The following is a 24,952-nucleotide window of genomic DNA, read 5'->3' on the forward strand; positions in this document are numbered from 1 at the left end:
TAGTAGTCTTTGTGTGAAAACAATAATTGTAACACACTTAGTACCCCATATTTGTTGTGTACGTGACAAACACATGGCATGTATGTGAGGGAATAAATTAGAGGTGTGAATTTGAAATGGCCTTCCAATTCAAATGCATCTCAATGTATTGCATCCTCAGTCTTCTACATCAGCGGTCCACAACTTTTTTTGCACCACGGACCGGTTTCGTAAGACAATATTTTTTCGGACCGGCCTTCATGGTGTGGGCGACAAATATGATGTCATAAAATTATACAACTGGCATAAAGACAACTACAAAGTGCACAATTTAAATCTTTAGTCCAGTCTACTCTGTCACTTAAACTCGCGTCACAAAGACAGGATGTTGGAAACGGAGGCAGAGTTTTCAGGACTTTTTGTGATCTTAGAATATTCTGGCTTGATTTTAGTCCAGAACACCGACAGAGTTTATTCATTCTTTCTGTGCGGCCCGCTACTAAGGGACCCATGGACCGGTACCTGGTGGTTGGGGACGGTTGTTCTATATCACTGCATCTTATAAGCATTACTCCTGTGCTTTGATTTTCACTGGATGAATTTGGCATGCAACTCGCAGACTTTTCTCAACGCGAAGCTCTTCTACGTTTACGTGGTTTAAGTCACTGCATTTCCCGAAAGAAGCAACAACTTAGTAGACTGCGGATCATTCGAATGGCTTATCTGTACTTTGGTGAAAAAGACAATGATCAGAAGAGAGATGAGAAACTACTATGACCGTGAATGACAACAAAACACAGAAAAGACTGAGCTGAAATGAAAGCAAACACATTATGCTCCGTCGCTGCACCGCCATGGTTTGTGTTTCGTCGCGATGCATTTTAGTGTTGCGAGGCGTCTCCGCCTCTAAAATAAACTGGCCATGCACTACATGTGCACAAGTGTAATGTTGTGTCACACGATGCAGCATTGCTACACAAATTAAGGATTTTAGTGTGGCTGTCCGGTACTGGGAGTGAGTGGAAAAAAAGTATGTTGAATTGAAGAATGACTCCGGAGGCAGAAGAGTTGAGTCAACAAAGGTGGAGGTTTTATGAACCAAACATCACATAGAAACAAAAGGAGAGGAAGAAAAGTGTCCGGAAACATTAACAAGGAGCAAATATGCTGCAAAAATAACTGAAATGACGCAGACTCAACGCAAGCTGCTCCCAACAACCAATTTCCCCACAGTCAATAGGCTCGTTCGTGCCTGGAAAGTGGGCATCAGGCGGCAGCAGCAGGGGGTGTTGTCAAAGCTGTGGTCAAAGCAAACAGTTTCCAACGGCTTTCAAGGATTATGCAGGAAGTAACATACATATTTGCATGCTTTTTAGATACCTGAGTGGTGCAGATCTTGTTGTGATTTGTTTGTAAATATGTGGAAATAATATACAAAATAATATACAAAATAATATTTAAAAATATACATACATACAATAATATAACATAACAAATCAAGGCCTCCCCGGCTGCCCCACTGCAGCTATATTTTTATTATTGTGTGTGTGTGTGTGTGTGTGTGTGTTTGTATATATCTTTCATCCCTGTTATTTTCATTGTCGTATCTGTCAGCTGCTACTTTGACAACTAATTTCCCCTTGGGGATTAATAAAGTATATATCTATCTTAAAGGATGGGTTAACATGCAGGATGAGTTTAAATGTTTAAATGACAAAATTAATTTGAATTTTAAAAACAAGAAATGTACGCATTTCTGGCATTGTATTCTATCCTGTGTCTTTTTTTATTTTATTCTTAATATCAAACACACAAGATGTGTTTGCACACAGATAATGAGACCAAGAAAAGAAATTCAAATTTTCTAGAATTGAATATTACAATTACAGAGAAAATTTTAATTTATTTTCTATAAAATGTGTTGTTTGTCAAAACTGAAAAGCCAATCAGCTCTTTGATGAGCTGGCAGGCTATTCCCATCATGCCATGCGTCTCGCAGTCTGTGCAGAACGCCTGACTCTAAAAACTGTGGCCATCAAGTCAGACACATATCCAACTGTCATGCATTATGCAGCGATCGCCAGTGATGAATGCTGCACAGGCCTGACTCAGAGTCCATCGCCGAAGTGCATTCTGGCTCCTGGCTCCAACCTCTTTTGGACTAGACCATTGTGCAGGAGTTAGGTAAACCAGTGAGGTTAATTCCCACTGAAACCTGTTCCCAACAAGAACACAACAAACATTTGAATGATAGCGATATTTCTAGGTGAGAAACTCTTCCACCAGGGATGAATTCTCGGCTCCCTTTACGAACCAAGTGTTTGGCCAAACACACAAAGAGCTTCGACCGCTTCAGCCAAGATCGCCAATGACCACAATGTAGCAAGAAAAAAGGAAAATCCCAAACAAGCATCACCAAGGTTAAGACACACTGCACATACAAGGACATAACCCTGGTAAAGAAAAATCAATGTAATATCTTATTATCTTCCAAATAAATAAACTAAGCTAACAGGTGGCCGGCTTCAGCCTGATGACAGTGACTGCTGTAGGAAAGGCAGGAGCCGAGGCATGTGTAAAGGCATGGAGGGAACACTCTCTTGCTCAGCTAAAGCCAATGAGACACACACCTACAACCCTGGCATTGTCAGTGCCATGCTCTATCTCTACAGGATCAAAAGAGATGCTTGTAAAATTCATCTGATGTGTTTATTGTACACACATATCTGCCCGTGTTAAGTATTCTCTCTAAAGTATCTTAACAAGAGAGAGATATCATTTTTTTGCCGCACAAGCAGGCAGCGTTTCATCCAGAGGCTGCTTTGGAATACAGAGCGCCGCAAAGAGAGGCAGAGATGAAGCAAAGAGAATTAAACATCCTCTTATTATAGCAATGTTAAAGCGTTTTATTGAATCCTGACATCAGAGGGAATCTAATCCTGCATATAACCAGGCTCACACATGAAGAGACCTGCAGCCACACACACACTAATACACACAAATACACAGAAACAACAAATACACATATAAACGTGGCTTTGATTCAGTTCTCCGAGGATCTTGTAGACACACACATGAAGGTCCACCGCCCTGCCCCATGATAATTAGGCGCTGTTAAATTTACCCCAGTGGGACAGATAATGAAGCCAGGTGTTAATTAATGTGTTTCCCCTCGTCTACCGACGCCCTGTGAATCCCAATCGACGCTGGATCGCGGCGCGGCTAATTTGCTAAGCAGCCCACTTCAAAAGCCCAGACTGGCTGTACTCGGGTCCTGAATGTGACCGCTTCGGCGAGGGCTACGTTCCAAAAGGCAGAGGACTTAGCATGTGACATAGCTAAACACGAGCATCGGGAGAAGTTTGCGATTTTGTTTTGATCATACATCGGCGCCGATAGCAGTCACTGCCATCACCTCTGCACCCTCTGATGTGCGGTTTACTGAACCACTAGATGTGTTTTTATGTTGCACTCACATGGGTCATTTACACACTACACAAGTTTTACTTCACAAGAATCACAAACTTAGCATTTGATATGATGATAAATCACAGCAAGGTCAAAGTTGGACCCTTACGAGAGACTAAAGTTGGGATGTACTGACATCTTTAGCGCCAACATTTTATGAGTAGTTTAACGAGTGTGTGTTTTCCTCCTCTGGTTGTTTTAGTTTTCAGAGGCTTGAAAAGTTTAACGTATCCAAGATCTCACAAGATAAAATGTAAAAAAAAAAAAAGATAAATGTTTAATTCTCATATGTTTTATTCCTGCTTGTCACAATTCAAAACCCGCATTCACTGGATTCAATGTACCATCAAAACGTTGACATTCGTTTTTTTACAAAAGACACGAATAGAAGCCTAATGGGTGAAAGTGCTGTGATTTTTGTCAATCTTTATTTTCTTTATGCTACATAACCTGCCGGGCTCATGATTACGTGGCTACATATACATTGATTACATAGGTTATATATAAATTAAAGTTAAGGTTTATTGCTGGTAATAGTGTATGAGCCAGCTTGGCTACATTACTCAAGCGAGTTTGGGCTAATTTATGTTCACAATATACAGAAATGAGTGTAAGCTAATGGTTGCCTAGAACGGTAGGAAAGTGCACACTCGTGTTTTCAGCCTGCACATGCATGATATTGATTTGCCAATATCTCTTGTCAGGTCTCAGACGTTCATAACCCTTGAACCACAGATGTGATATGATGGTGCACTCACAGGTCAGCTGAGCAATCCTCCTGCCCTTCATTCCTCTGAAGGTCAGAAGAATGAAAAGCCTGGCTCTGTTGTGAGCCACTGCTGGCCCTGACTGCAGGTCATTAAAGCTCTATTGAGTTTCTGCCAAAGCTCTGACTCTCCCAATATCTCACCATGGCTCATCTCAGCTGTCTCTTCCGTCAGGGCTTATACCGGAGCCCTGAAAGGATCAACACCCATCCCTGTGTTTGCTGTACACTTGAGCATTCCCTCTTCTAAAAAAGCCAAACGAGATCTACCTTGATATCATCTTTTTTTTTTTGAAATGGCTTCTGTGCATCACCACGAACCTATCATCCTCAGTTATGTGTGAGTGCAGGGCAATAGAGAGCTTGCTTCTTTTTTTCTTTTTTTTTTGCACTGTTCAAAGGTTGAGGTTTTTATTGTGGTCTTAAAATGGACTTGTGGTGCTTCGGCTCAAATAAACGTCATTTGTGTTGTCCTGGATCAACTCCCTGAACACTGAATCACAGACGAGTGATAGCACCAAGCTGTCATTTGTCAAATTCTCCTCTGGTGCGCCCCGTGAATGAGGATGGGCATCCGGAGGTGTGATGGAGGGGGTTTGAGCCAACGACAGGTCTGTGGGTGTCATGCGGCAGGTTGGGAGGTGTAAGGCCGAGCAGGATGATGGGCTGATTAATCCAGCAACACCTCGAGTCCAGTGGGAATGACTTCTCTCACAGACACAGGGGCTCTGCGGCCAGGAAGTTACTCAGCACAAAGAAGTAAACTGCACACACGTCCCCCGTTAATGTTATAGTACCGTATGTTTCACAGTAGACGTGTTTTCATTCAATTGTCAAGTCATTTTTAAGCTAACTTTATAAATGACACCAACAAAAAGTAAGTGGAATCACTTACAATCACTTACAATCACTGACAGCCGAGGACGAGAGATGTTCAGTGTGTGAGAGTCTTTACACTTCAACCAAACCAGACTCATCCACTGACCAACGTCCTGAAACACACCCCTAGTGGAAAAGAGGGGTCGTCACAGGAGCGAATAAACTCAGCTACAACGCGTTGAATGTTCTCCATGTCAGAATTGATGGAGCAAAGGTCTTCCCATAATCTATTTAACAAATCTTAGATCCGCTTTGAACTGTGACGTGAGAAGTGACTTGGGTTCCCGTGAGGCGATATCTCCAGAAGAAATGGTTTATATAATGTGGAAAATATCAAACTTGATGGTACAAATGTGCCAACGAGTTGCTCAAGCTCAGCAATTGTATCAGCATGTACGTGTCAAAATTACCATATTTAAGTAGAAATTAAGGGGAAGTCTAAGATCTTTAATAATTAAAATGAAACTTAGAATGTTTTCTTTATTTTCAGAATTGTAGTATCCTAGCATTTTAGTCATGCATTTTAATTTAAGATTGAATTACCACCACATTAGGTTGGTAAGAAAATGCAATTTCTGCAAAGCTGCAGTTGTAATAACCTTATGGGGTAAAAGAGTAATAAAGAATGAAAGAGGATGGATGTGCAGTCGATCCTCATTGTTATCATCGTCTACTTAAGATTCCTGAAACACCTGCCATTCATTTTAATCTTAAACAATCTCATCCTGTGTGCATGTGTGCATACACAGTCTCAATGATTATCAATGCAGGAGTGCAGTTTGTGTATGTACAGATTTTATGGGGGAGAGAAGGTTTGTGGAAACTCTGGCAAATAAAGAACTAGTCAAAATGTACTGAGTCATCTAATTGACCCACAGTTATGATTGCTGACAAACTGCACTTTATACTTGGCATCGTTATACCTTTCGTGCTTCCAACAGAACTACTTATAAATGTATGTTATGAATCATCTCTTTATATGCTGTGGGCCTCCTTTTGATTACCGATAGCACAATGTGTATTGTTCTTTTTCCTGAAAAAGGGTGCACATAAAGTCAAACCAAATACATTTTTAAAAGCATTTTCAGCGCAAAAATGTGAGTCTCAAAGTCACTTACAGAGAAACAAAAGCAGTGGGAACATATCAAACTAAAAAATGTCACAATGGTGAAATAACAAGCTTGCCTTAAAAAAGAGGGCTCGAGTGGAAAACTGTGGTGAGTTCAATCTGTGATCTGAGCTTCAAGTCCAGAAATCTGTCAACTAAACTGATTGGTTGGATTGCCTGCACACATCCTTCAACTGGAGCTGTCGTTGGCCAGAGAATTTATCTCCCGAGTCCCATCTCGTGTCAAAAGGCACATCAACGAGAGGTTGAGCTGTGTCAGTCTCTCAGGCCATATGTCACTCAATTAAACATCTGCTTTGCACCACATGTGTGCATGTGTGTGTGCCTATATATATATATATATATATATATATATATATATATATATATATATATATAGATAGATAGATAGATAGATAGATAGATAGATAGATAGATAGGTAGATAGATAGATAGATAGATAGATATAGATATATAGATATATTCATATATATATATATATATATATATATATATATATATATATATATATATATATATATATATATATATATAATTCAATAATGAAGTAAAAACTAGTGTATTGCATGATTTTATTTTAATGTTATCAGAACAATACAACAGGCACTCTGGAGCAACAGCAAGTTAACATACATACATATATAGTATATTAATCTGTTTTCTTTTTCTGAACAGGTACTGCTCAGTAGTAAGGGTCCCTGTTAGGGACAAGCCACTCCTCCTGTCAATGTTCAATTTGTTGCTTACCATAACACGTTAACTTGCCCAGCCCTAACATACATATATACATATACATATATATATATATACATACATATATATATATATATATATATATATATATATATATATATATATATATATATATATATATATATATATATATATATATATATACACACACAAACTTGGAGGTGGTATGTTGTCATTTAGAGGAGAAAATATAAATTGCTGTACTTTTAGTACATTTCTGTGTCAATACCTCAAAGATCCTATTGATATAATCAGTGTCCAACAGATATATTTTGTTTGTGTTGTTGGTTCTGTCACAGTTCCTTATTGACTATAATGGAAACCTTTAAACTATCGAACACAGCCGTGAAATTACATTTAAACATCCACTGAGCCTTCGTGACAATCTGACAGCCGTAATGTCCCTCATGCTTTATATTCCGGTGAATGACATTTGGATGCACATTCCCAGCTCAAGTCTCTGTCTCGCCCGTTCTCTTTGTCCCGTGTTCTTGTGTGACACCCTCATATTGGATTGACCTTTTAGGCTGCAGAGATCAGGACATCATTAGATGTGACCAGCCACAGACTTGCTGCTCAGGCCTCCTTGCACTAAGCCACTGCCCCTGGACAGATAATATAGCACCGATAGAAACCAGCTGGGCTCCGTTACACAGCAGCCGTGGTGGCAATAGAGATGTCAGCCATACCAAGAAGAGACAGGCCATGAGAAGCCCTTCAGCCATTGTATGTAATGCCAATACGTGAAGACTGACGTGACCTCATGGTGATCCCCTAAAACCGAGAGCAGAATTTGAAAAAATACATAAAAAACATTGTGTGTGGGGTTGAGACAAAAAAATATTGGACTATATCATATAATCCCAGTTTTTTCCCAGTTAGATTTTGTTAAAAATGTGTAGCTCAGGTTGAGCTTGACATCAGCATGACATCATCAGGGTTATTATGATTTATATAGCATAACAAAATAAAGTTGCATGGCATAATAATGATATGCCATGCAGATATTATCATACAGTTATATATATATATATATATATATATATATATATATATATATATATATATATATATATATATATATAATTTTCTGTGAAATGGTACTCCCATTAGTAATCATAATAAAATGCATGTCTATGCACATCAGCAAGCTGCTTTCATCATACTATTCAAAATTACAATATAACCTTTACCTTTAAATATAATCCATGCTAAATTATACTTTCATGGCGGCAATTCTTCTGGGAGGGCAGGTCACATTTTACAATTGGTCGATATCTCATTTTGGTACAAAACTCTAGTTTCTTTCTCATTCTCTGCAGACTATTTCCCTCTTTCACAGCCATGATCACTGGCAAAGGATCAAGCTGAGAGAGGTTATTGTTTTTCAATAGCTGCCCCGCAGCAGAATACTGAAGCCCTGGGTCTTAAATGACCACAGACGGTATTGATCTTCATAAGGAACTGTTTTTGTTGTTAAATAAGCACCACAGGAAATCCAATGAAAGGTCTTCACCTTTGCTTCGTCTCCATCATTCCACCTTCGATGAGCTGTTTGAAAGCATTTCACTATGGAGGGCTTTTTTAAGGGAAAGTAAATACCGTACATGCCACTTCATGTAAAATTGGAAAACTGCCTTTGCATTATTGAGCTTTATTAATGATGAAAGAAGCTTTTAGGAAAGGTTTGTGCCCAGCCAGCTACCATATGTGAACAGTTAGAATGATCACTTTGCTGAAGGCCCGAAGTCGAGGCGGGCAATGAGAGAATGATTTAGGGTTGAATGTTTGACTTGTATTTCACTGGTCTCTGAACACTTCTTCTGCTGGCATCACAAAGCAAATTTCTCTCTTTTCAAAACTTCTATTTACCGTGCTTCTCACCGTTTAGGCAAGAAATTGTTTTTTCCCCATTAGCTCCGGACGCTGCGGTCTGGGTTCTTCATATCGTCTGTGAGTAAGGCTCCCATTTCGGAAGATGCGAGGCGGCCACCCCGCTGCTGCCTCAAACCCAACCGTGACAACAAATGAAACAACTACTAAGTGAAATTCATGCTCTTGAATGACAACAGTGAAATCACTTTCTCTCACACACACACAGCCTGTGTCTCTTTCCTTGTCTTGCTCTCCATGTACTGTCAAGGTGTGGGCTCAGAGCAGGCCTCCAGGTAGTCCAAGCACAAAGGTGGGGGGGGGGGGGGGGATATAAGCAGCCTCATCATTTATCATTAGCAAACAGCCAACACTGGTACACTCTGAGACATTACGGTGCAAACTAGAACCACATATGGTTCTTTGGGACGTCGTCACAAGAGAACCCTTATTGGTTTTGCTTGTATAAAGGTGTCATCTATACACCATACTCTCTCTTTTCGATTTCTCTTCATGAGTTTCTGCTTTCAGCTTCATGTTGGCTTTGCTCTTGTGTGAGTGTGCATGGGCGTGAGAGGAGAACACTTCCTTGAAAAGAAACACAAACGGTGTACTTGTTTTATATTCTCTCTACATCCCACTCCGTGTTCGGCTCTCGCTCCGTCTTAGTAGCGTAACACTTTATGTCCCTCCTAATTGGATCATGCAACGCTCCTTTGAGTCATCGGAGCAGGTCTAGTGACCCTCAATCCCTCAGTCTTGTTTTACTTCAACCCGTAGTTATCACTTCTGCTGTAGCTGAGGCGCCGATAGCATATCACAGTCCCACAGGAAATAAAACGGGCCGAGGAGATCTGTATCTAAAAACAGGGAAATCATACAAACACCGGACTGTGAAGGAGATAAAAAAAAAATAAACATATTTTTTGCTGCGTGACAAAACACGACAACGACAAAAAAATAGGCCTTTTCCAAATAATAAAATCTAATGGCGTCTGCTTATCAGTATTCCTGCCAGTGATCTTCACCCGACAAAGTGGCAGTCTCTGTTGAATGCACTGCAATACCAGAGAGATAAGCGAGTAATGTTGCAGATAGCACTCTTCTCACCTTTAGATAATTTCGCGTGTAGAGTGTCGGATGATTGCTGATTATCGAACCGCTTTACAGTTGATCTGAATCTCATCTGCACTTAACCTCATTGTTCCTGGAGCAGAGGTGAGAGGAATGTCAATTGGAGTGTGTCTTGAGCTCTCTGGCTCTGTTTCAGCTCTCTCTCCCTCTCTCTCTCTCTCTCTTTTTCTCTCTCTCGCTGCCTCTCTCTACCCATTCACTCAGTCACTCACACAGGGATGTGTGCAGCATGTGCACACACAAGCAAACACATTCAGAGCTCTCTAACCCTCTCACAAACAAACACAAACGCATCGAGAGCGCCTCTTTCTCCTCACCAACACTCACAAAAACATCCAGACTGGGCGAATGTCTATAGAGCAGACACACAGGCCCATGAAAAATGCATGTCCTTTTGCGTGTTTCATAAGAAACACTCATCGGGATTCCGGTCCCATCTCAGCTGAAACGCCACACAGGAATATCAATTACACTGGCAATTTGGGTGGCGGTGCAGGCTGGAATGGCGCTGAACGCAAATTTCGGGATCCAGCGTGTCATCGTAACGAGAGGGTCACAGTCTCCTGCAGCTCTCGAGCCAACATTGCTTGCGCAGATTATAAAACACACGTTAGCCTGAATGCGATTGAAGCGCTATAGAGGATGGCGTCTCATGCTCATGAGAGGACGGAAAGCCAATAACCTTTCAAGGCAACGTGTACAGCTGACCTGCCATGTGCTTTAGGGTTAGTAATCGTTAGGGTGGGACTATTACAGCAAGCAGCTTGATAACTAATACGTGTTCTAGGATTCCACTTTTTCTGTCAATATTTTATGCCAAACTCAATATTTAAATACTTTTTTTTAGCATTTCAGTTGCTTAAGTTCCCTTCCTCAAACTACAGAGTGCAGGTTGGTCCCCTTGTCATTTTTACTGGACAAAACGCTTCCTGCAATTGACGAGAAAATGGTTATTATTTCAGATATTACCCAATTGCACCATACTACATATTATATAGATATTGTATACCGTGACTGCAATGTGCACTTACATGTGTGCTGTTTTCTTTACAGGAGAATCCTTATATGTGCAACAACGAGTGTGACGCCGACACTGAGGAGCTGGCTCATCCTCCAGAGTTGATGTTTGACTTTGAGGGTCGCAACCCCACAACGTTTTGGCAGTCCAGCGCCTGGAAGAAATACCCGAAGCCCCTCCAGGTCAACCTCACGCTGTCATGGAACAAAACCATCGAGCTGACTGATGACATCGTATTGACCTTTGAGTCAGGCCGACCGGAGCAGATGGTCCTGGAAAAGTCCCTCGACTATGGCAGGACCTGGACCCCGTACCAGTTCTATGCCACCGACTGCCTGGACGCGTTCACCATGGAACCCAAGACAGCCAACGACCTCACCCAGCGCACCCTGCTGGATATCATCTGCACTGAGGACTACTCCCGAGGCTACGTGTGGAAGAACGACAAGACGGTACGTTTTGAGATCAAGGATCGCTTTGCCCTCTTTGCCGGGCCTCGGCTACACAACATGGCCTCGCTGTACGGCCAGCTGGATACCACCAAGAACCTGAGGGACTTCTTCACCATCACTGATCTGAGGATTAAGCTGCTGAAGCCAGCCACTGGAGCCACCATGGTAGATGAGAATAACCTCTCCAGATACTTCTACGCCATATCTGACATCAAAGTGCAGGGCAGGTAAGACCCACTTATATTTCTGACTCGTTTTCTCGTAAAAAGTCTGATGATTTACGATATTGTTTCGGCGTTTTCTTTAAAACAGCATCTTCAGTTTGTAGATTGGTTCTTTTTATACCTTTTTGAGCTTGGTGGGAAACAAACTAAATCTGTTTTCCTGCAGTGTTTCCACCAGAAATCACTGGGTGTCTACTCAAAGTCTAATCATGTTGAGTTCAAATCCTTCCTAATAAAACATTTTGAGAGCGTAACTTGCTTACCATCTTCTTCTTCACTACCTTTATTGTTGCGTTGCTGCGCTTTTTTTCAATGTGGAAGTGTTTTTAAAAAAAGAGCCTCGCTGGAGAGGAACTGCATCAACTTCTTAATTGCCTGTAGTCCTCAGCATTGGAAAGACGGATAGTATGGATGGATTGACAGAATTTACAGTGTGTAGATTGGTATTCCCTACAAAGGCACCACACACTGATTAGCACTACTTCAAGTAGAAGGGAAGAGCTCATCAGTGAAAGCCCCCGCCGAGGTGATCAGCTGGGATGCAAGCTGACGGACTGTGGCCTCTCCGTGGTACAGAGCACCATCCCGGGTTTACTGAGCTCGGTCGACCAATGACAGTTCTCTCTACAGTCAGAGCTCGCGCGAGAAGGTGGAACGTAAGGGAGATACCGTTTCCAAAACTTGTAAGGACGTAATAACTAGTTTGGGAAAGACCGAGAGAAACATAAATATCCAACGAGGCAAAATCCCAGACGTTATTGGAATCCCTGTCGGACGCATTTTTTAGGTCTCGAAAAGAGGACATGTCTGGGAAAAAGAGGACGTCTGGTCACCCTACATTTCTACAAAGGGTCATCACAAATGCTGCTTATTATGATTTCAGCAGGCACCATAACCTGAACAGAAAACATAACTGCCACAGTTGAAACCTGAATGGAAGTCAATGGCCAAATCCCTCAGGTTCTTAACAGATGTTACTTGTTTAAGAGGCTGCAAAGGCTCACATTTATTTAATAACATGGCATGTACAATTGAGGGATTTTCCTTGAAAACATTTGTTATTGCCTGACTTGTAAGTCTTCCAGGATCTTGCCTTACAAGACGAGAGGTAATTGTGAAACAATCCATATATACTTGTTTTTGTCAGAACAATACACTTTAATAAGCAATTTTCAAAGAAAAAGGTTGATGAAACATGTGTAGTATAGTCTACGCTTGCAATATTCAAAATTTCGGTTTTATTTTGATCCTTAATGTTAAGGCAGTGTTCCTGTGTAATTTAAAATGCTGGACATCAATATGCAGTCCTCTAACATTTTTTTATTTCTCTTTTAACCTCCGGTATTCCCCTGGTGACATTGTGTTTAACATCACCGATCTATGACTTGTTGGTAATTCCTTCGAGGGAAGTCTTAAGAAAAGCGGACTTACTGAAAATGTGCATGAAGGGCTGAAAATGTCTGTAACTGGACAACGGGAAAGCCCCAACCCCTCACGGACTTTGCAGAAACTTACTTCCAAGTCTGAGTCTGTGAGAGTCAACATTTGTTTTGGGCCTGTGAATGCATGTTGATTGGGGGGGATTCCTAATTAAGTGAATTAACACATTGCTGAACTTTAAAATGCAAAGAAAAGAAGCTTCCATTCTTCCCTTTCTTTTACCTAAGTCTTGCACATTTTGCACTTTTAGACACACAGCAGCCAAAGTGTTTCCGCGTCAGTTCCAGCCCAAAATTCTGTTTCTAAAATAAGTCTGAATTACGAAAAGAAAAAAAAAAGGGGCAGCCTTGCTGAACTCGACTCTCCTAAATTACTTATTATAACCCTAACTTGACAAGGACAGAGAGCTGAGATTTCCGAGGTGAAGAGAAGAGTTTTAATGCGTGTCTCACTGCATTTTTTATTACAGACACACATTAAGATTCAGCAGACATCTTATAACCCTTAACTTGATATTACAATTATCAGGTCAGGTAGCACATACATTCTGGGGAGCTAAACTTACTTTTGATGGATTTTTTTTTTTGTTTTAAAACATTGTCAGTTTAATAAATGACAACATCGATAATTTCATTTTCTTATTTCTGTAACTTTCCAACACGTTTTTCACTTAACTTCAGATGGTTCACTTAGTGACACAATGTTAATCATTGTAATCAATTAACCTTTCCAAGATGAATTACACCTACAGATATGTACATCCACAATTCAAACACACATTTCCAATTACCATTTACAGCAGCCAGCTGCCACGGTTGTAAACAGAGTCATATGATGAAATGTGCACTGTGTTTTTTGTTTTCTTCTTGCCCAATTTAAAGCAGTTTGGCGTATTATTTGTCTTCACACAATGCAGGGGACAGAGAGAACAGAGACCATAAGCCAGCGGAGAAAAGCTACTCGATACAATACAAGGACAACACAGAAATATAGAAGTGAAGTTTGTATTGTCTGATAAAAAACAACTACAATGTGCAGCCTGAAGTGGAGCAGATTTTAACAAAGACATATCATGAAAAAAACAACTTTTTCATTGCTTGTGCACATACAATTGGGTATCTGGAGTGCCTTCCAACACATAAACAGTCAAATAGGACAATCCAGTCAGTTGTGGTGCTGCCTAAATCAGAAAGCATGTGATTCAACGAGCCTTTCAGAGTTGGCTCCTCTTTCTATGTCACATGCAGGCTCATGAGAGTACACCGCAACCCCACGTGAATATCTCCATCCACGGCTTGAAAACTTCCTTTGCATTATGTCTTCTTTATGTCAAGAAGTCAAATATCCATTATGTTCAGGTACTTTACCATCAGCGGTAGAAACAGGCAGCTTTACTGGTCTCCCTGAGGAGAAATGACTTCATGTGAATTACGTGTGACTGGAGATGAAGTCAATTTCAAGTTTCATTGCTCATCATATGATGATTTAAGGGCTCTTTAAGTGAAATGGCCGTAATTTCTGAGCACTTCTGGATGAATGATTATATGAAAACGTAAGCTGTACTTTAGGAAGGGATCCTTTTGTGTTACACATTTCAACTCTATAGTCTTTTGCTTCACAAAGTTCACCAGATAATCGCTAACTCTGTCATGTGGTGCACAGTGTGGTTATCAGGTTTTATCGACAGAAACAAGGATGATTGTAGAGCTGAGGGGGACTGATTTGTGTGGGTTTGTTACGACAAGCACATCCCGTTCACATCACACAAGTCTGTTGTGAAAAGAATATACAAATATGGATTAGTGATGCTTATAGGAGAGACCATTTTAATTTACCGTATCCTTATTTGAAAACCTTACACTTCAGTCAAATTAAACAGACCTCCACTGCAACATATCATATACTCATCAGTGACTCATCAGAAGACCTTTGTGATTCTCCCAGAATGGAAACATTGTCGTTTCATGATGCATGAAAATGGCCCACATGATGGTCGTAAAGGCTCTACAGCTGCTCCGCAAATGGGACCTGTGTTGCTTGCTGCAGTTGGTTTATATGAGGATAACTAGGTTGGTAATGACCCATCAGATGAGCCCTCGGTGAATTGAAACAGTTAGTCCCTAATTAGAATTCAGTCGACTTCAATGGCAGATTAGAACCATTAGCACGCTGGCTAATTGGTAGGAGACTAATCTTGTAATTAAGAGCATTTGCAGCTGATTAAATGGTATTCATCAGAGACACATCAGTGAAACGTGGAGACATACAGAATTGCCAGGCTGTGGTTCCAAATTTAGCCATGCCCCGTTTAGTAATGAAGAGATCTGTGGTTGTATCTAGGAGGTTTCCTTTTTGAGCAAGCTGCAGTTTATGCTTTAAATAACACACATTTTCTGACACCTCGAGTATGTTTTAATGATCTTCCACTGCTGGTTCGAACAAATCAAATCAGTCACTGAAGATGAGCTGTCATGACGGGCAAAACATCTGAAAACACTTCATGATGTTTGATTTCTTTGATCACATGCCACACGTTTTTCATAATGATGAAGAGTGATACTTGCAATTCAAGCCAATCAGAGAGATATACATGTTCTGCAGTCAGACACACCATTCAATATTCAAACTAACACCGTAAACATGAATTGATGAGTTCTGTATTGCAAGGCTTGTTTCCAAGCACAGAATAGCGTCTCCCACCGATATCTTATTTTGCCATTCATTACAAAGAGTAAAAGGTTGGATGGGAGGAAAATAAGCTATTTTGCCCAATTTTCCATCCCGCCCCTGGGCATCAAATTCAATTTTCCACAAAAAGTTTGCAGTGAGAAAGAAAAGAAAATAAACATAAGATTTCTGTCCAGAGGTGGATCAGTAACTCACTTGAAAGAGGGTGATAGAGACGGGTTGAGAGAGACTTATTAGAGCACCAGACTGAGCAGCCTCCTGGCTAAAAACAAACGTGAACGCCTTATCACAGAATGACAATCCTGTCCCAGAATTCCCAGAATACGCCACAAATGCTGATTAACTTACACTCGTATGCCGCTGAGTGTGTGCAGTGAAACCTGTGGATATAGTTGTGGATGCCACAGCCCTGAACGGGTAAATACCTCCATGCTTTAGAAATGTCAAATTATATTTTCACAATGATCTGTGAATGGGTTTTTGTCATTTCACAAATTATTTAATTTGGGAAATTTTAAAAGAAAAATGTGCTATTACCAACGCTTTTTTTTTTTGAAGATCAATTTGTCACTTATTTTCTTCAAGTCATCTTAAAATACAAGATATACCAGAGTGAAATGAATTACATTCACACTAGATGAATCTGCACCACAAGATGTACGTCCAATTCCTTCAGTCAGTACCACTGAAGGAAGTGGTAAACCCTTCATGTCGTCTAATATAATGTGAGGGGGTTGAGGTCAGAGGGGTGGATTCTGTGAACCGCCACGCTTTTTCTTCTCCTTTATAGGAACACACGTATAGGAACACACATATAGCAAAGTCTTTCTCTACAAACCTGCTCGCTGACACCCCCGCTCTCGTTCACAGCACATGATGCAACAGAAGTATGGTGAGTGATCACATGTGTCCTAAAGTGTTCTGATAGTGTTATCAGTAAGAAGAAAGCCCATCCTGCATGATACAAACTTCAATAAAACCCTTGACAACAATACTGTATATCAAGCTTCCCCTTAACCTGAATTTCAATCTTCCCCCATCTTAACCATACTGTAGTGCAGATAACAAGCTCACATTTGGTATGGTGGTAATGCAATGAAACCACACAAAATTACAAAAAGTGGGGATGTACATAAAAAAGCATAAAAATCTATAATGAATGATAAAATAAGATATTCCTGTATTAGTCCCGCAGTGGGGAAATTGCAGGATTACAGCAGCAGACAGATGAAGTGCACACAAGAGACCTATAGTCAAATAAAAATAAAAAGCAAGTAATATAAACTGTAAAGAATCCTCAATATCACTATTATATATATGTTATGAAAATGTATCTCAAAATGTGTTCATATTGCACCGGTTGAAGTGAATAGAGGGACCAAAGTGTTTGAAGTGTTTTTGTGGTCTACTGCGAGCTCAGCTGGTTGTGCAGCCTGACAGCAGCAGGAAGGAAGGAGTTGCGGTACCTCACCTTCACACACCGAGGAGGAATCAGCCGGTGGCTGAAGGAGATGTGCAGATCTGCCAGAGTGTCCTCCATGGGAGGGGAGGTGTTGTTCATCAGGGATGATAGCTTTGCCATCATCCTCCTGTCTCCCACCCCAGGGGTGGACAAAAAAGTCGATCAGTCAGTGGCCTAAAAATACCCATACACTTAACATTATTTTGGATGATTACAAAGAAATGGCATCATATATGTTTTCATAACATTTGGATCCACCAATTTGCCTGGACATATCCCAGAAATGTATGCCCACAAAGAGCTCATTCTTGACGAACAGGCAGGCAGCTCAGAGGGGGGCTGTTGGATGATTAAACACTTGAACCAAATAAAAAAAAAACAGATTTCATGTGTGACAGCAGCCACAAACACATTTTGTTTGCACTATAACAGGCATGGAGGGAGGTCACGCGGGGTGTGTGGACTAACCTGCCCAGCTATTTTAACCACTTTGATGGAGAAAAAAAAAGTTGCATTATGAGAAGACAGCAGACACTCCCGTGGAGCAATGTGCATGTACGGAGCACTATTCTGGGCTTGGGGAGAGGTCGCACGGTGTGCGGACCGACCCACAGAAATTTTAAATACTTTTTTAACCACTTCCATGGGGCAATGTGCGCAGCGCTTTTTGGTCAGATGCCTCGGCGGTGACGTCCTGACGGGCCGGCCCACACCTGCTCCCATCACCTCCACCACATCCAGTGGACACCCCTGAATGAGGCTCGTGAATCATGACTTGGAGGCTCTTCAAAGCCATTGCAAAAAAAACGTAAAGAGCTACAAATGTAGAAATGAGGAGCTTGAGATGCCACACATGACAACATAAAAGAAACAGTAGATTTCTCTTTTAATAATCTAGGAATTGTAAAAGTGCACACATTTGTAAAACTGGCTTCACGAGGTTCAGAATCACAGTGCACCGGAAATATTGTGACCAATCTTCTTGTACAATGATCTTGTATGATCGAACAACGATGGCTAAAAGAAGGCATGAAGAAAAAGCAGATGGGGAATTATTTTGTACCTATCCTGAGTCGAAGGTAGTGTGTGGCGCGGCTAGCCACGCGATTGATTTCTAAAGTTATTCCACATCAACGAAAAACAAAAACCTTGAACCGTGCCGGCGGTTCCACCTTTCACGTCTCCCTCTCCATCGTTCTTCACTTATTGATCAGATGTCTACTCGTTAATTAAGACATGACCGCTACTGGCTTGCTGCGCGGTCAGAGCTGCACATCTGCAGGGCTGCAGCGGGGCCTGGGAATGAGAGGCAGCTAATCCATAAGTGCTAATGTGCTATTTCTCTCATCCCCCCTTTGTCATTCTCTACTTTACCCAAACCGCTTCTCTCTATTTTCTTTCTCGCCTCCTTTTTCAACAGGGCCACAAGTCACACTCTCACTACACTACAATATATATCTATGTGTGTGTATGTATATACACACACACATATACTCGTGTATATATAGTATGTATGTATACATACACACACTCACGCACACATACACACACATATAAATTGTTAAATTAAATGCATATATTCCCTTCAGACTTTTTATGCTGACAAATATGAAACAAAATCAAATTTGAAAGACAAAACATACATCTTGAATCTTATCCCTCTGAGGTATACATGAGTTATTCAAAGCCAATTTCAACACAAACGCATAATAGTTTTAGAGAAGATATGACACATTTTACTAATATTGTACGCTCCCCAATGTTCCCCTCAAGCTATAGACAAACTCTGTATCCTCCTCTCCCGGTGGGACTCGTGAGCTCATGAAAGAACTGAATCACACACTTCAACTGTATCGTGCACTTAAAAAAAGAGCTAACTGTAGCTCCTCTACAGAGCATTCACAAGACGGGCTTCACACCCCATATTGAAGATCTAAACCCAGAAGATATTTACATTGTGCAATCCAACGGTTGCATAATGTATGGAGATTCAAGAAAAAGTATGTAGTCGATACAGTGTAAGTCTTGTATATATTCCAAAACATTCCTTTTCCTCATTTACCTCCTAAATTGAATAAGAGACCTTGCTTCCTATGTTTGTGTGTCTCCCTCTTTCTCTCTATTGCATGTAAGATATAGGTGTATAAGGTCGACAGGATGCAGCAGGAGGCAATAGATCGATATTCTTTTGGAGTGTTTGCGTAAAGGATATTGTTGGGCAAGTCGATGGAATTTGTTTTTGATTTTACGCTCAGTGGAAGTAAACTAATTATTTTTGTATTTTTGGACAGCAGAGCATCCACACTTGCCCGATGTGTTGTTGGGTCACATTTTCTTCCTCCTTCAGTACTTCCACAGAAAAAGGTTGCTCTCCCTTTTGTAATGTTGTCCGCCTCAGATGGATGCTCCATCAGTTCTGGTCTCATGAAGACAGTGTTAAAGTGCGCCGTTTACTTGAGTCACCCGTTGCCGAAGTTCAACTGTTGATCCACTATTTTCAATATAACATGACAGGGAAAGACAGATAGCACTATATAGTTAAGTAGCAGACAGTAATGGACTAAAAGCAATGGCTTATCAACCTCTACAGGTGACGACAATATATTGCATTTAGTCCTAATGAGTTACACCAGACTGCTAGACAAAAGTGAACATCAAGTAAAACCTGTATCAAACCTTTTTGGGGTGTTTTTTACTCTACAGCTTAGACTAGAATCTTCCTATAAATGGCTACATTGCATCTCTCACACACACACACACACACATACACACACAATCCTCCACGCCCGTGCCCTGTGAACCATGACAGCTGTAGCCAGCTTGACTGACAGAGTTTGAGAGTCAGGTTCAAGTGCAGGTTCACACACGACCCCCAGCGATACTCCACTACCACCGTAAGGCTCTCCACCCGGCTGTGCCAATGCCGGCTATCTTATCTTCCACCAGATGTCTGTCACATGATGCAGTGTTTTCTGCCAGTCATCCCCCCCGTCTCCAGCGTTTAATTAGTGCTCATTAAGGCCCAGGCTTTCTTTGTAAATAATATATGGAGAGAAAGTACATCAACATAAGCTGTCTCTGGTGGGCCAGCAGCCATGAATAGTAAAATCATCAACATGTCCTTTTGCTATACTTCTTGTAGTATCAAGCTTGACTAGTAGTGGCACAGACAAGGCTGTCGTGACTTCATGAGTTCAAATTGTGTATGTTTACGTTTGTATGTGCGTGTGTCTTCATTTGTGTAGAGCATGCCTATGCATGTTTTTTTCTCATCACATTCAAGTACTAACTATTTTTCTGAGAGCACATTTCTTTCTCTTTGTACCTGCAACCTTCACACTATAGTAGGTGAATGTATGCAGTTTGCACCGCTTGCTAGCTTTTATGCTCACACACACACACACACACACACACACAGAACACACACGGAACAAAGAACACACACACACAGAACACACACACACACACACACAACGTGCAGCCGGCCTTGGATTTCCATATTAATGTCTCCCCAATGCTGATTTCTTCATGGCTTCTTCCTTGTCTCAGTGGCTTACATCACATGAATGAGACGGCCCTCCCAGGGCTGAGGTGGAAAGACATTACCATACTGTATGTCTACATCAATGCACAACCTCAATAATAGGCCCTGTCATTGAAACAAATCACAAGCTTTCAGTGGCAGTCGCCCAAGCCACGTAAATTCAAATTTCATTTTGCCTCGGCAGAAAATTGAAGCCGGGGGAATTAACTTGTGATCCATTCCTAATATTTCTCCAACAATTTGGAGAGCCCTGGCGCAGCTACTTTATATTTCGACGGGGGACGCGAACAATTTGCTTGAGATGTATTACATTACACCCCAAAGAATGACAAAATTGGCCACAGCACAGAGCGACGAAAAACAAGCCTAATCGGACTCTTCAATTTCACGGTGACACAGCCTGGCGTAATGAGGTGCCTCTGTGACTCCCACCGTCTCCTCGTGGAAGAGTTCAATGCCCTCCGAAATATAAAAGGAGTTAATGTAAAGCAACAATGTCAAACTCATTATGTTAGCTAGATTTGTCTCGTTCCGACTCAAATTGTTGTCTTGTTATTGTTTTCTCTGACCCAGACAGCCTGGATGTAAGCACTTTAGCGTTGGCCTTTTGCTGGTTAATTAAAATGGATAACATTGCATGTAATTCACCATAATGAACCTAAAAAATCTGAATCAAATTCCCTTTTCACCTTTCGGTAAACCTTGGTAAATTGTAGACCTGCAAAGCAATTCAGCGGGCTTCACGTGAGACGTAAGAGATGCATTAAGACAGGATTTGAAAAGAACCAAAGAGAGGATACGAATAACGTCAAATTTAATTAAAAAACAGGCAGAAGCAAACAAAGAACGTAAGCCTCTTTTTCTATCTCACCTGAAAGGTGGATGGTCATAATACAGCAGTGGACCACTGACATTTACTCCAAAAACAAATATGCTGGTTCGTATCTTTGTTTAGCTGTACGTACTATTCCTACAAGACAGCAAGAGACAGGATCACATGTTGTAACAGGATCAACTTCAAGATTTTCAGAAATTCTCTCATTTTGTTCCCTGTGTAGCGGCATGTTTCACAACATTGTTTCCGCTTGTGTAAAAGACATCCAACGGCCTCTCTTTCCTTGTAAGATGCTGTTAGGTTATTCTGGTTTGTCCAGGTAACACATTGACATTCCTCTAAAACTTTCAGCAAGGCCAAAGTTTCCCCTCAGCACCCGCCATCTCTCCATATCTGTCAGAGCTATCACTAGGCAGGATATGTGAGGCTCTCAAAGTGTCTTGTCGAAGAAAGTTTTAGCAAACCTCAGTATGTATTTATACAGCATGGAGGCACATTACAAGCTCTGACCATGGGCAACTCGTGTGAGGGAACAGGTGAGGTATCGAGCTGAGGGAGGCTGGTTTGCTCCGTCAGTCTTAACAGTCAGAGTGGCAGTCATGGGTTAAATCTCTAAAGGAAAAAAGACAGAAAAGGGTCTGAAAATACTGTATAAGCTCATTTATAAAATGCTAATGTCCGCATTTGGAAAAGTTATTTTTTTAGGAGCTGCGGCCACTAAATATGTGATAGTTAAGGCTTTTAAAAAAGACCTTAACAATTTTTCATTAAAAGATTTGAAAAGATTTGAGCAGACAGAGAACTATTACAGGGATCGTATTTTTATTTTATTTTTTTGCTTCTATTTGATATTGATAGGTAAATTTATCTCTACCTTTGTGTATTGTGCGTCTCTTTTTTTGACACATTAATTGCAGTCAAATTACAAGCGTATAAAGGTGAATATAGAGTCTGTAACCATAACTGTACGAAAGTGTGGTTTAAGCGTGTGTGCATTATTAACATATCATCATTTTACATACCACAGTTATTGTCAATTTCAGTCTATCGCACACCCCTGCTGAGAATTATGAAAGGTCACCAACCTCAATGCACGAAGACGTCTTTTTTTTTTACAGCAGTCTCGTCACAATGAAAATGCATGGGTTGTGTCCCATGATACAGGGAAACCATTAAAAAGTGTATAATTAACACCTGAGTGCTTCCTACTGTAACGTGTCAAAATGTTTTCTGTGAAAAGAGGCATATGCAATCATCGGGTAGAGAGGTGTCAATCAAGCACAGTCTGTACACGCCCACGCCAGCTGATAGTCTAATTAGGCAAATAATATGCAACACCTGTGTGAGTGGACTTGAAACCACATCCGTAGGAAGGTATCTGCTGAAATATACCCATCTTGTTTCAAAGCCAAATTAATCCCAATATTTTACATGCAGATTTGCAAATAATAAACTGGTTAACCGGTTAGGACATCACTTGTGAGGATTTGTTTGTTTTTGCTATGTTCTTTATCTGCTCTGTCAGCAATTTGACTCATTATGGCTTTTAGAAGCATGATTTCTCCCTATTCAAACATTTCTATTGCTTGACACTAAATTCACTGTAATTTATCAGTTGTGTCTTTGTGCCTTTGTCTGAGAGGCAATAGGGTAAATAGAAGTTATATCATCCTCTTCACAGTCTTTAACAATTATGTCAGGGCTGTATAATATACGGTGCCAAAGATTGATCACCCTTTGGCAAAAATGCAGTTTTATGAAAAACCTACATTCTCAGAAATGACCGAAACATACACTTGAAATCAGTGGATTAAATAACAGTTTTTCTTGGTGAAAAGGTTAAACTTGAAAATGTGTGAAACAATGAAAGTTTCCTTAACCTGTCTGTTCAGCTCTTCTACTTTGAGAGTCTCATTTAAGAAGTTCTGTGCTCCTCTTTTGTCTTGCATCAGAGATGCTACAGCAGAAGCTGTCACAAGGAAGGAAAGCAGTGTTAGACATAGTGAGGCTGTCAACACAGTGCCGATCATCCAGGAGAAGCCAAGGTTAGGCAGCACACAGTGCTGCTGTCTGCTTCAGAATATCAGCGGAACGAGCCGCTCGCCTCACCTTTACTTACAGAGGAGATTTGTTCTTTGTTACGCTACGCATGCCCACGCACAGGCTCCAATTTTAGTCCTGAGTCTGTATCACATTATTCACCAGTGGCAGCATGTTTTTTATAATGTGAGGATTAAAGAAGGTAATTTTAATGAAATTAGAAGGTCATGACAACAGTTGTAATTTGATGACGCCCCAAGTCTAGCCTGATTAATGTCAAAGCTTTGGGCCGTTTGAACTACAAAAAAAAGATGCAAATATGTTCTTCCTCTCTTCCGAATATAATTTAACCCTGCAGATAGATCTTTCTCCTATATTTCTTCCTCCACAACAGTTACAATAAAGTACAGGAATACAGTATGTGGTGTTCATAATAATTAATTTAATTTCTAAAATTCAACAGCAATAAACTACGTCTTTCCAGAGATAGTGACCTGGTTACTCTGGACATTTTACAGACCTCCAGCATCTACAAAGGGAGAGTTACTTGACTTGGTAATGGATAATACGGATTGTTATTGAACTGTACAATAAACAATACATAAATGGTCATTAAAACGTTATGAACTGTGTCTTCCAAAAGACCCCTGTTGAAAATCTGTACATATAAGGGGTGTCCCTTGTGGCCCAAACTGGTGACAGAAAACTCTCTGATTTCATTATGACAATGCCAGCGGCAAAAGCATCACATCCCAGAGCTCCCTTGAGTGAACTACGTGCACCGGTTGGGCTCGATGATCCAGATTTTGCTGGTTTTTAATTAAGTGGAAGGTCAAATCTCATCGCTCTTGACTTGAGGGAGCTGCCGCTGTCTGCATGGCAGAAGTGCTACACCCAGTCATTAATTTTATGGAGCAGGGACTTTAATTGATTAAAAAGTTAAGGGCTATAGGGAATGCGGGGTAAGAGGCAGTATAGCATTTTGTTGCTGTGAATGTTACCTGTATTCAGTATAGCATCCTTTATGGCTGCTAATGTTGTTTGGCAACATATAACCTGAGGAAAGATGTGTATTTTATCTTACATATAGACTTACGTTGTTTTAAACTTAATTCATAATTAGTAAATGTTAAATAGAGGGGTTAAAATAAAGTGTCACCAATTACTGGTTGCTACCAGACACCCGTATTTAGACCTTATTAACTGACTTTTTACTGCTGCTTATCAGCTATACAGAACAGGCTACAATTTCCCTCGTTTCCTGCAGTT

The 24,952-nt window shown here is 40.7% G+C and overlaps 1 protein-coding gene across 2 annotated transcripts in view; it reads left to right on the top strand.

Moving 5' to 3' along the window:
• The window catches only part of LOC137781925 (netrin-G1-like), a 55,002-nt gene that overhangs the window by 15,627 nt on the left and 14,423 nt on the right, over positions 1-24,952 (top strand). For both annotated transcript variants that reach the window (XM_068570950.1, XM_068570951.1), the window contains exon 3: positions 11,034-11,677. In XM_068570950.1, the coding sequence (XP_068427051.1) occupies positions 11,034-11,677 (644 nt within the window). The remainder of the gene's footprint in view (positions 1-11,033; positions 11,678-24,952) is intronic.

Source organism: Clinocottus analis, unplaced genomic scaffold (assembly GCF_023055335.1).
Source record: "Clinocottus analis isolate CAN_PGR_092001 unplaced genomic scaffold, fCliAna1.0.p SCAF_11, whole genome shotgun sequence".
In the NCBI taxonomy this organism is placed as follows: Eukaryota; Metazoa; Chordata; class Actinopteri; order Perciformes; family Cottidae; genus Clinocottus; species Clinocottus analis.